Source organism: Heterodontus francisci, chromosome 25 (assembly GCF_036365525.1).
Source record: "Heterodontus francisci isolate sHetFra1 chromosome 25, sHetFra1.hap1, whole genome shotgun sequence".
NCBI lineage: Eukaryota > Metazoa > Chordata > Chondrichthyes > Heterodontiformes > Heterodontidae > Heterodontus > Heterodontus francisci.
In genome coordinates, this window is record NC_090395.1 from 17797499 (window position 1) to 17810525 (window position 13027).

Sequence of the window (13027 nt, forward strand, 5' to 3'; positions counted from 1 at the left end):
GGGTTATTTGAGAAGAGGGGTGGGTTATTTGAGAAGAGGGGTGGGTTCTTTGAGAAGTGGCTGGGTTATTTGAGAAGAGAGGTGGGTTATTTGAGAAGAGGGGAGGGTTATTTGAGAAGAGGGGTGGGTTGTTTGAGAAGAGAGGTGGGTTATTTGAGAAGAGGGGTGGGTTCTTTGAGAAGAGGGGTGGGTTATCTGAGGAGAGGTGGGTTCTTTGAGAAGAGGGGTGGGTTATTTGAGAAGAGGGGTGGGTTCTTTGAGAAGAGAGGTGGGTTATTTGAGAAGAGGGTGGGTTATTTGAGAAGAGGGGTGGTTATTTGAGAAGAGGGTGGGTTCTTTGAGAAGAGAGGTGGGTTATTTGAGAAGAGGGGTGGTTATTTGAGAAGAGGGGTGGTTATTTGAGAAGAGGGGTGGTGATTTGAGAAGAGGGGTGGGTTATTTGAGAAGAGGGGTGGGTTATTTGAGAAGAGGGGTGGGTTATTTGAGAAGAGGGGTGGGTTCTTTGAGAAGAGAGGTGGGTTATTTGAGAAGAGGGGTGGGTTCTTTGAGAAGTGGCTGGGTTATTTGAGAAGAGAGGTGGGTTATTTGAGAAGAGGGGTGGGTTATTTGAGAAGAGGGGTGGGTTCTTTGAGAAGAGAGGTGGGTTATTTGAGAAGAGGGGTGGGTTCTTTGAGAAGAGGGGTGGGTTATTTGAGGAGAGGTGGGTTATTTGAGAAGAGGGGTGGGTTATTTGAGAAGAGGGGTGGGTTCTTTGAGAAGAGGGGTGGGTTCTTTGAGAAGAGAGGTGGGTTATTTGAGAAGAGGGTGGGTTATTTGAGAAGAGGGGTGGTTATTTGAGAAGAGGGGTGGTTATATGAGAAGAGGGTGGATTATTTAAGAGGGGTGGGTTATTTGAGAAGAGGGGTGGGTTATTTGAGAAGAGGGGTGGTTATTTGAGAAGAGGGTGGGTTCTTTGAGGTGGGTTATTTGAGAAGAGGGGTGGGTTATTTGAGAAGAGGGGTGGGTTATTTGAGAAGAGGGGTGGGTTCTTTGAGAAGCGAGGTGGGTTATTTGAGAAGAGGGGTGGGTTATTTGAGAAGAGGGGTGGGTTCTTTGAGAAGTGGCTGGGTTCTTTGAGAAGTGGCTGGGTTCTTTGAGAAGAGAGGTGGGTTATTTGAGAAGAGGGGTGGGTTCATTGAGAAGAGAGGTGGGTTATTTGAGAAGAGGGGTGGGTTATTTGAGAAGAGGGGTGGGTTCTTTGAGAAGAGGGGTGGGTTCTTTGAGAAGAGGGGTGGGTTATTTGAGAAGAGGGTGGGTTATTTGAGAAGAGGGTGGGTTATTTGAGAAGAGGGGTGGGTTATTTGAGAAGAGGGTGGGTTATTTGAGAAGAGGGGTGGTTATTTGAGAAGAGGGTGGGTTATTTGAGAAGAGAGATGGGTTATTGGAGAAGAGGGTGGGTTATTTGAGAAGAGAGGTGGGTTATTGGAGAAGAGGGTGGGTTATTTGAGAAGAGGGTGGGTTATTTGAGAAGAGGGTGGGTTATTTGAGAAGAGGGTGGGTTATTTGAGAAGAGAGGTGGGTTATTTGAGAAGAGGGTGGGTTATTTGAGAAGAGGGGTGGTTATTTGAGAAGAGGGGTGGTTATTTGAGAAGAGGGGTGGTTATTTGAGAAGAGGGGTGGTTATTTGAGAAGAGGGGTGGTTATTTGAGATGAGGGTGGGTTATTTGAGAAGAGGGGTGGGTTCTTTGAGAAGAGAGGTGGGTTATTTGAGAAGAGGGGTGGGTTATTTGAGAAGAGGGTGGGTTCTTTGAGAAGAGAGGTGGGTTATTTGAGAAGAGGGGTGGGTTATTTGAGAAGAGGGGTGGGTTATTTGAGAAGAGGTGTGGGTTTTTTGAGAAGAGAGGTGGGTTATTTGAGAAGAGGGGTGGTTATTTGAGGAGGAGTGGGTTATTTGAGAAGAGGGGTGGTTATTTGAGAAGAGGGGTGGGTTATTTGAGAAGAGAGGTGGGTTATTTGAGAAGAGGGGTGGGTTATTTGAGAAGAGGGGTGGTTATTTGAGAAGAGGGGTGGGTTATTTGAGAAGAGAGGTGGGTTATTTGAGAAGAGGGGTGGGTTATTTGAGAAGAGAGGTGGGTTATTTGAGAAGAGGGGTGGGTTATTTGAGAAGAGAGGTGGGTTATTTGAGAAGAGGGGTGGTTATTTGAGAAGAGGGGTGGTTATTTGAGAAGAGGGGTGGGTTATTTGAGAAGAGGGGTGGGTTATTTGAGAAGAGGGGTGGGTTCTTTGAGAAGAGAGGTGGGTTATTTGAGAAGAGGGTGGGTTATTTGAGAAGAGGGGTGGTTATTTGAGAAGAGGGTGGATTATTTAAGAGGGGTGGGTTATTTGAGAAGAGGGGTGGGTTATTTGAGAAGAGGGGTGGTTATTTGAGAAGAGGGTGGGTTCTTTGAGGTGGGTTATTTGAGAAGAGGGGTGGGTTATTTGAGAAGAGGGGTGGGTTATTTGAGAAGAGGGGTGGGTTATTTGAGAAGAGGGGTGGGTTCTTTGAGAAGCGAGGTGGGTTATTTGAGAAGAGGGGTGGGTTCTTTGAGAAGTGGCTGGGTTCTTTGAGAAGTGGCTGGGTTCTTTGAGAAGTGGCTGGGTTCTTTGAGAAGAGAGGTGGGTTATTTGAGAAGAGGGGTGGGTTCATTGAGAAGAGAGGTGGGTTATTTGAGAAGAGGGGTGGGTTATTTGAGAAGAGGGGTGGGTTCTTTGAGAAGAGGGGTGGGTTCTTTGAGAAGAGGGGTGGGTTATTTGAGAAGAGGGTGGGTTATTTGAGAAGAGGGTGGGTTATTTGAGAAGAGGGGTGGGTTATTTGAGAAGAGGGTGGGTTATTTGAGAAGAGGGGTGGTTATTTGAGAAGAGGGTGGGTTATTTGAGAAGAGAGATGGGTTATTGGAGAAGAGGGTGGGTTATTTGAGAAGAGAGGTGGGTTATTGGAGAAGAGGGTGGGTTATTTGAGAAGAGGGTGGGTTATTTGAGAAGAGGGTGGGTTATTTGAGAAGAGAGGTGGGTTATTTGAGAAGAGGGTGGGTTATTTGAGAAGAGGGGTGGTTATTTGAGAAGAGGGGTGGTTATTTGAGAAGAGGGGTGGTTATTTGAGATGAGGGTGGGTTATTTGAGAAGAGGGGTGGGTTCTTTGAGAAGAGAGGTGGGTTATTTGAGAAGAGGGGTGGGTTATTTGAGAAGAGGGTGGGTTCTTTGAGAAGAGAGGTGGGTTATTTGAGAAGAGGGGTGGGTTATTTGAGAAGAGGGGTGGGTTTTTTGAGAAGAGAGGTGGGTTATTTGAGAAGAGGGGTGGTTATTTGAGGAGGGGTGGGTTATTTGAGAAGAGGGGTGGTTATTTGAGAAGAGGGGTGGGTTATTTGAGAAGAGAGGTGGGTTATTTGAGAAGAGGGGTGGGTTATTTGAGAAGAGGGGTGGGTTATTTGAGAAGAGAGGTGGGTTATTTGAGAAGAGGGGTGGTTATTTGAGAAGAGGGGTGGGTTATTTGAGAAGAGAGGTGGGTTATTTGAGAAGAAGGTGGGTTATTTGAGAAGAGAGGTGGGTTATTTGAGAAGAGAGGTGGGTTATTTGAGAAGAGAGGTGGGTTATTTGAGAAGAGGGGTGGTTATTTGAGAAGAGGGGTGGGTTATTTGAGAAGAGGGGTGGGTTCTTTGAGAAGAAGGTGGGTTATTTGAGAAGTGGGTGGTTATTTGAGAAGAGAGGTGGGTTATTTGAGAAGAGGGTGGGTTATTTGAGAAGAGGGTGGGTTATTTGAGAAGAGAGGTGGTTATTTGAGAAGTGGGTGGTTATTTGAGAAGAGAGGTGGGTTATTTGAGAAGAGGGGTGGTTATTTGAGAAGAGGGGTGGGTTCTTTGAGAAGAGAGGTGGGTTATTTGAGAAGTGGGTGGGTTATTTGAGAAGAGGGGTGGGTTATTTGAGAAGTGGGTGGGTTATTTGAGAAGTGGGTGGTTATTTGAGAAGAGAGGTGGGTTATTTGAGAAGTGGGTGGGTTATTTGAGAAGAGGGGTGGGTTATTTGAGAAGAGGGGTGGTTATTTGAGAAGAGGGGTGGGTTATTTGAGAAGAGGGTGGGTTATTTGAGAAGAGGGGTGGTTATTTGAGAAGTGGGTGGGTTATTTGAGAAGAGGGGTGGTTATTTGAGAAGAGAGGTGGTTATTTGAGAAGTGGGTGGGTTATTTGAGAAGAGGGGTGGTTATTTGAGAAGAGAGGTGGTTATTTGAGAAGAGGGGTGGTTTATTTGAGAAGAGGGGTGGTTATTTGAGAAGTGGGTGGGTTATTTGAGAAGAGGGGTGGTTATTTGAGAAGAGAGGTGGTTATTTGAGAAGAGGGGTGGGTTATTTGAGAAGAGGGGTGGGTTATTTGAGAAGAGAGGTGGTTATTTGAGAAGTGGGTGGTTATTTGAGAAGAGGGGTGGGTTCTTTGAGAAGAGAGGTGGGTTATTTGAGAAGTGGGTGGGTTATTTGAGAAGAGGGGTGGGTTATTTGAGAAGTGGGTGGGTTATTTGAGAAGTGGGTGGTTATTTGAGAAGAGAGGTGGGTTATTTGAGAAGTGGGTGGGTTATTTGAGAAGAGGGGTGGGTTATTTGAGAAGAGGGGTGGTTATTTGAGAAGAGGGGTGGGTTATTTGAGAAGAGGGTGGGTTATTTGAGAAGAGGGGTGGTTATTTGAGAAGTGGGTGGGTTATTTGAGAAGAGGGGTGGTTATTTGAGAAGAGAGGTGGTTATTTGAGAAGTGGGTGGGTTATTTGAGAAGAGGGGTGGTTATTTGAGAAGAGAGGTGGTTATTTGAGAAGAGGGGTGGTTTATTTGAGAAGAGGGGTGGTTATTTGAGAAGTGGGTGGGTTATTTGAGAAGAGGGGTGGTTATTTGAGAAGAGAGGTGGTTATTTGAGAAGAGGGGTGGGTTATTTGAGAAGAGGGGTGGGTTATTTGAGAAGAGAGGTGGTTATTTGAGAAGTGGGTGGTTATTTGAGAAGAGAGGTGGGTTATTTGAGAAGAGGGGTGGTTATTTGAGAAGAGGGGTGGGTTCTTTGAGAAGAGAGGTGGGTTATTTGAGAAGTGGGTGGGTTATTTGAGAAGAGGGGTGGGTTATTTGAGAAGTGGGTGGGTTATTTGAGAAGTGGGTGGTTATTTGAGAAGAGAGGTGGGTTATTTGAGAAGTGGGTGGGTTATTTGAGAAGAGGGGTGGGTTCTTTGAGAAGAGGGGTGGGTTCTTTGAGAAGAGGGGTGGGTTATTTGAGAAGAGCGGTGGTTATTTGAGAAGAGAGGTGGTTATTTGAGAAGTGGGTGGGTTATTTGAGAAGAGGGGTGGGTTCTTTGAGAAGAGGGGTGGGTTATTTGAGAAGAGAGGTGGGTTATTTGAGAAGAGAGGTGGGTTATTTGAGAAGAGCAGTGGGTTCTTTGAGAAGAGGGGTAGTTTATTTGAGTAGAGAGTGGATTATTTGAGAAGAGGGTGACTTATTTGCAGAGAGGGTGGTGATGATGATACATTTGAAGGGGAGGGACAGTACCTGAGGAGAGAGAACCATTAACAATATCAGCTAACAGCTTCCTGCCATGATCGGGGGCTCTCTACCAGAATCAGGCCCTTCAGAACAGAAACCTGAAGCATCGAAACACAGACATAGAATTTGCCAACACAGGTTTGGCATTCTCTATTGCACAGCTTTACTTTCTATGTAATACGTGCTGTCCCTTTCCTGGGTGTGTTTGATGGAACAGTGTAGGTGAAGTTTCAGCGTAGTGCTGAGGAGGTGCTACACTATTGGAAGTGCTGTCTTTCAGGTGAGATGTTAAACCCAGACGCTGTCTGTGCTCTCAGGTGGATTAAATTATCCCACAGAATTATCAGAAGAGGAGCAGAGATGTTTTCCTGGGCCTTTGTCTCTCAGCCAACATCAGTAAAACATGATTTGGTCGTTCTTACATTGCTGTTTGTGGGATCTTGCTGTGTGCAAATTGGCTGCCACGTTTCCTACATTACCACAGTGACTACACTTCCAAAATACTTCATTGGCAGTGTGGTGCTTTGAGATGTTCTGGGGCCATTGAAGTTCTTTCCTTCAAACCTGGACTCGAGAAATATAATGTATGTAATTGCAAGGAAGAGTAAATGAAATGGACACGAACCTCTCATATTCAGTGAGCGGGGCCCAGGTGTTGCCATCTGGAAAACAAAAGAGCGGAATCGCCTTGAGTAAGTTCTCCTCCTCCTCCTTCTGTGAACGCATCAGATTCTCCCTCTGAAACAAACAGAAAACCGCAGAGATCAGATCCAGATACATGCACTCCCACACCAGACACAGGGACCCCTCTTGCCAGAAGCCCTCTCCCCGGGCACTCGGCCCCTCTCCCCGGGCACTCGGCCCCTCCCCCCAGACACTCAGCCCCTACCCACCGTCATTCGTTTCCCCCTCCTCCAAACCCACGACACACTGCCTTGACACCTCTGACGCTCAGCTCCTCGCCTGGAAACTTGGCACCTTGCCCTGGATACACAGTCCCTCCCTGAAGGACTGTCTGGTCACCAGATCACACACAGTAAAACATGGACTGTGTGGTTCTGAAATTTTCTCTGGGACCAAACAAATTAATTAGGGAATCACAACAATGAGGAGTTATCAGTCGATCTTCACTGAGCGGATTACTCAATGATGCATTTTACTTACTCCAACAAACAAGATGTAGGCTGACTGACAGGTTCTTGCACAATGAATGACGAGAGACACACACTCACTCACCTTCGGAAACTGGTAGATTATCTGCGGCTCATATGTTGTACCAGACTTTTTTAGTGATACAACCACCAGGTACTCGAAGAAGAACTGTGCAGAATATCGGGACATGTCTCGTTCTGGCCTCTTCTCGTCATTTGAAATGCTCCTCTCAAAGCCTGTTTTAGAAACACAGAATATGCAGCTGGTGATTTTCAGTCTTAAACTCCTTCTAGTTGGTCTCAACATCCTGCTTATTCTCTCAGTAATCTCCTGCCCTGCTCCATCTCTCAGGGTCAGTAACCTCCTGTCCTGCTCCATCTCTCAGGGTCACTAATCTCCTGCCCTGCTCCGTCTTTCAATGTCAATGATCTTTTGTTGCACCCGTTTCACTTAGATGTAAGGACTGTTTGGGGTTTTTCCACATCGAATAAGGAAGTGCTCCTCCTAGTCAGTAACCAGGCTGTGATTAGCACTAAATTATGATGAACTCTGTTATTCAGGATGTTGGGAAACCAGGATATTTAAGTTAACAGCCTGGGATATAGGGCATGACAGCACAAGAAAAGAGTAAAAGAGCAGAGAGGTGTGACATCAGCAGCTCAGTCCCATCCCATGGCAGAAAGATACAGCCACAGTCCAGTATACTCCAGCTGCCTTTTAATCAATTTGAAAGGAATGTTTTTTTTAAATTCCATAACTGAACTCTCTTTATCCAGTTACAAATGGAGGTGAACTGGTTAAAATGCTTTAAATCCGGCCTCCTATGGAAAATAGTATAAAGAGAGAGGAAGTACTAGAAGGTCTGACATCCCTGAATTGGATAAATCAGCGGGGCCGGATAGATGCCAGGGAGGAAATAGCAGATGCTCTGAGGATCATCTTCAAATCCTGACTGGATACGGGCGAGGTGTCAGAGGACTGGAGGTCTGTGAATGTTATACCGTTGTTTTAAAAAGGATGTGAGGGATAGGCCAAATAATTATAGGCCAGTTAGTCTGACCTCGGTGGTGGGTATATTATTAGAATCAATTCTGAGGGACAGGATAAACTGCCACTTAGAAAGGCACAGACTGATCAGGGATAGTCAGCATGGAATTGTTAAGGGAAGGTCATGTCTTACTAACTTAATTGAATTCTTTGAGGAAGTAACAAGGAGGATTGATGAGGGTAGTGCAGTGGATGTGGACTATATGGATTTTAGTAAGGCATTTGACAAGGTCCCACATGGCAGACTGGTCAGTAAGATTAAAGCCCATGGGATACAGGGGAATGTGACAGGTTGAATCCAAAATTGGCTCAGTGACAGGAAGCAAAGGGTAGTCAACTGATGTTTTTGTGAATGGAAAGCTGTTTCCAGTGGTGTTTCACAGGGCTCAGTGTTGGGTCCCTTGCTGTTTGTGGGATATATTAATGATTTGGACTTGAATGTGGGAGGCGTGATTGGGAAATTTGCTGATGACACAAAGATTGGTCTCCAGAATGAGATCAATGGTTTGGTTGAGTGGGTGGAAAAGTGGCAAATGGAATTCAATCCAGATAAGTGTGAGGTAATGCACTTGGGGAGGGCAAATAAAGCAAGGGAATAAACAATAAACGGGAGGATATTGAGAGGGGTAGAAGAAGTGAGTTCCTTGGAGTGTATCTCTACAGGACCCTGAAGGTGGCAGGACAGGTAGATAAAGTGGTGAAGAAGGCATATGGAATGCTTTCCTTTACTGGCTGAGGTATAGAATACAAAAGCAGGGATCTCATGTTGGAACTGTATGAAGCACTGGTTCGACCAAGTTGGAGTATTGCGTGCAGTTCTGGTCACCACATTGTTGCTCTGGAGAGAATAAAGAGATTTACAAGAATGTGCCAGGGCTAGAAAGTTGCAGCTATGAGGACAGACTGGATAGGCTAGGGTTGTTTTCCTTAGAACAGAGGAGGCTGAGGGGTGACTTAATAGAGGTGTACAAAATTATGAGGGGCCTAGATAGAGTAGACAGGAAGGACCTGTTTCCCTTAGCGGACAGGTCAATTACCAGGGGACACAAATTTAAGGTGATTGATAGAAGGATTAGAGGGGACATGAGGAAAAACTTTTTCCACCAGAGGATGGTGGATGTCTGGAATTAACTGCCAGTATCGGTGGTGGAGGCAGAAACCCTCAACTCATTTAAAACATACCTGGACATGCACCTGAAGTGCTGTAACCAGGAAGACTATGGACCAGATGCTGGAAGATGGAATTAGAATGGGCGGCTAGTTTTTGGCTGGCACAGACACTATGGGTTGAATGGCCTCCTTCCGTGCTGTAATTTTTCTATGGTTCTATGGAACAGATGAATTTTTCTGTTGGTTGAGTGGTGGAATGAGATCGGTCAGTTACACCAAAGATCCTCAGTGAAAATGGGATGACAGGGCAAGATGATCCAGAATTCAGTGTTAAATTGGCAATCTCAATCACAGGGGGCCACAGGCGGCTAGTGTGGGAGATGGAAAATGTAGGGATATCACTGAGATTGAATCCTGAACTTTGTCAATGTGGGCTTACAGCATAAACTGAGAGCTGGTTGGCTTGCTAACTGCACAACCTTATTTTTATTCTTTCATGGGATGTGGGCATCACTGGCAAAGTCATTATTTGTTGCCCATCCCTAACTACCCTTGAGAAGGTGGTGGTGAGCGCCTTCTTGAACTGCTGCAGTCCATGTGGGGTAGGTACACCCACAGTGCTGTTTAGAAGGGAGTTCCAGGATTTTGACTCAGTGATAGTGAAGGTACAGTGATATAGTTCCAAGTCAGGATGGTGTGTGACTTGGAAGGGGAACTTGCAGGTGGTGGTGTTCCCATGCATCTACTGCCCTTGTCCTTCTAGGTGGTACAGGTCACGGGTTTGGAAGATACGACATAGGATGTTTGACGAGTTGCTGCAGTGCATCTTGTGTACAGTACGCATCTGCTGTCACTGTGTGCTGGGTGGTGGAGAGAGTGAATGTTGAGGGTGGTGGATGGGATGCCAATCAAGCAGGCTGCTTTGTCCTGGATGGTGTTGAGCTTCTTGAGTTTTGTTGGAGCTGCACCCATCAGGCAAGTGGAGAATATTCCATCACAGTCCTGACTTGTGCCTTGTAGATGGTGGACAGGCTTTGGGGAGCCAGGAGGTGAGTTACTCACCACAGAATTCCAAGCCCTTGTACCACAGTACTGATATGGCTGGTTCAGTTAAGTCTCTAGGAACATAGGATTAGGAGCAGGAGTAAGCCATTCGGCCGGTCAAGCCTGCTCCGCCACTCAAACAGATCATGGCTGATCATCTACTCCAACGCCATTTTCCCCCCATATCCCTCAATGTCATTAGCATCCAGAAATCTACTGATTTCAGTCTTGTACATGCTCAATGACTGAGCTTCCACAGTCCTCTGGGGTAGAGAATTCCACAGATTCACCACCCTCTGAGTAAAGAAATTCCTCCTCATCTCAGTCTTAAATGGCCTGCCCTTATTCTGAGACTATATCCCCTGGTTCTAGACTCACCAGCCAGGGGAAACATCCTATCGACATCTACCCTGTCACACCACTCATTCTTCAAAACCCTTGAGAATACAGGCCCAGTTTCCTCAATTTCTCCTCATAAGACAATCCTGCCATTTCAGGGATTAGTCTGGTGAACCTCCATTGAACTCCCTTTATGGTAAGTATATCCTTCTTTAGATAAGGAGACCAAAACTGTACACAATACTACAGGTGTGGTCTCACCAAGACTTTACACAATTGCAGCAAGACATCTTTACCCCTGTACTCAAATCCGTTTGCAATGAAGGCCAACAGACCATTTGACTTCCTAATTGCTTGCTGCACCTGCATGCTAGCTTTTAGTGACTCATGACCAAGGACATCCAGGTCCCTTTGGATATCAACACTTCCCAACCTCTCACCATTTAAGAATTACTCTGCCTTTCTATTTTTTCTACCAACTTAACACTTATTCACATTATATTCCATCTGCCATGTTCTTTCCCATTCACTTAGCCTGTCCAAGTCCCCCTGTAGCCTCCTTGCATCCTCCTCACAACTTATATTCCCACCGAGTTTTGTGTCATCAGCAAATGTGGAAATATTACATTTGGTCAATGATAATCCCCAGGATGTTTTTGGTGGGGGATTCAGTGAGGTAATGCCATTGAATGACAAGGGGAGATGGTTAGATGGGAGATGGTCATTGCCTGGCACTTATGTAGCACAAATGTTATTTGCCACTTATCAGCCCAAACCTGAAATTTTGTCCAGATCTTGTAGCATGTGGACACAGACTGCTTCAGTATCTGAAGAGTCGCGAATGGTAGTGGGGGAATGCTTGTGGGGGATTCAGCGATGATAATGCCATTGAACATCAAGGGGAGATGGTTAGATTCTCTCTTGTTGGAGCTGGTCATTGCCTGGCACTTGTGTGACATGAATATAACTTGCCACTTATCAGCCCAAGATGTTGTCCAGGTCTTGCTGCATGCATATGGACACGGGCTACTTCAGTATCTGAGGAGTCGCAAATGGTGCTGAACATTGTGCAATCATTAGCAAACATCCCCACTTCTGGCCTTATGATTGAGGGAAGGTCATTGATGAAACAACTGAAGATGGCTGGACCCAGGACACTAACATGAAGACCTCCTGCAGTGATGTCCTGGCTTCCAACAACTACAACTATCTTCCTGTATGCTAGGTGTTATGAACACTAGACTTTGTAACATGATTATGTTTTAAAAATTGTAAAATTATAAAAGTTTAAGATGGAGTCTGGAAGGTCAGGTGACCTTACATTCACTCTGCTATAGGGCAAGACAGATCAAAGACCTTTTTTGTAAAACAGAGACTGCAGGGGTAACACCTGAAGAATAATGGGTTTCACCCTCCCAGACTTTCGGCTCATAAACAAGGGGATTAGTGATTCTGAAAATGCAAATGTATTAAGCAGCTGGGAACAATGGAAAGCCCAGGTGGCTCCATGAAACCAGACCTATGGACTTTGCATATTGGAACAGGACAATAAGATTTTGAGTCCAGATAAACTTAACAGATTTTCTGAAGGCAAACAGGTGGTAAGAGAGGAAACCAGCGGTCGCAGCCTCAAAGCAGGCTGTAAGAAGGGAACCCAGCGGTTATCGTCTAAGAGCAGGCTGTAAGGAAGACAATCAGCAGTTGCAGCCTCGAGAGACAGAGAGGGAGAGAGGGTACACCTGCTTTCAGAAGGCTAATACAGCAAAAGGCTATGAAGTCTTGAACTTGTTTTGCAAGTTGAAGCTTGCAGAGAAGTAGAAGACCAGCAGGATCATGAGGAATCACCTTGTTCACGGACGTCCAGGTCGGAAGTGCTCAAAGAAGTGAGCAAAGAGGACATTTATTTTGAAAAGGTCTGGGAGATCTAACCCATTGCTACTGGGAGAAGTTTGGGAGTTTTAACCACAAAGATTTCACCACCAAAAAGGATTGTGTAACGTATAAATGTGGTGAGGTTTCCAAGTATTTTAATAAGTAAAAAAAAAAATCGTTACTTTGTAATTTGGGGTATCAGCTGCTTACAAAGTACTATTTAGTTAATGGGGATTTATTTTAGCTTAATTGTTATAATAAAAGTTTTAAAAACTGAAATCTTGTCGTGTAACTCTTTAAATTGGTCTTGGGGTTCATATCTTGTACTTCCAGCGTTAGCAGTTTCACTGAGATCATAACACTAGGTATGACTCAAACCAGTGGATAGTTTGCTCCCTGATCCCCATTGACTTCAATTTTGCTAGGGCTCCTTGATGCTACACTTGGACAAATGTTGCTTTGTTGTTAAGGGCAGTCACTCTCACCTCACCTCTAGAATTCAGCTCTTTTGTCCATGCTTGAACCAAGGCTGTAATGAGGTCTGGGGCCGAGTGGTCTTGGCGGAACACAAACTCAGCATCAGTGAGCAGGTTGTTGCTAAGTGCCACTTGATAGCACTGTTGACGACACCTTCCTCACTTTACTGATGATGGAGAGTAGACTGATGGGGTGGTAATTGGCCGGGTTGGATTTGTTCTGCTTTCTGTGGACAGGACATATCTGGGCAATTTTCCACATTACCGGGTAGATGCCAGGGTTGCAGCTGTACTGGAACAGCTTGGCTAGGGGCACGGATAGTTCTGGAGCACAAATCTTCAGTACTATTACCAGGATGCTGTCAGGGCTTATAGCCTTTGCAGTATCCAGTGCCTTCAGCCATTTCTTGATATCATGTGGAGTGAATTAAATTGACTGAAGACTGCATCTGTGATGCTGCGAACC

The 13027-nt window shown here is 45.5% G+C and overlaps 1 protein-coding gene across 4 annotated transcripts in view; it reads right to left on the reverse strand.

Moving 5' to 3' along the window:
* Nucleotides 1–13027, reverse strand: part of LOC137383769 (DENN domain-containing protein 2D-like) — a 169697-nt gene that overhangs the window by 116378 nt on the left and 40292 nt on the right. For all 4 annotated transcript variants that reach the window (XM_068056942.1, XM_068056939.1, XM_068056940.1 and 1 more), the window contains 2 exons: nt 6758–6909; nt 6147–6259 (listed from right to left, as the gene is read on the reverse strand). In XM_068056942.1, the coding sequence (XP_067913043.1) occupies nt 6147–6259; nt 6758–6862 (218 nt within the window). In that variant the 5' untranslated portion in view covers nt 6863–6909. The remainder of the gene's footprint in view (nt 1–6146; nt 6260–6757; nt 6910–13027) is intronic.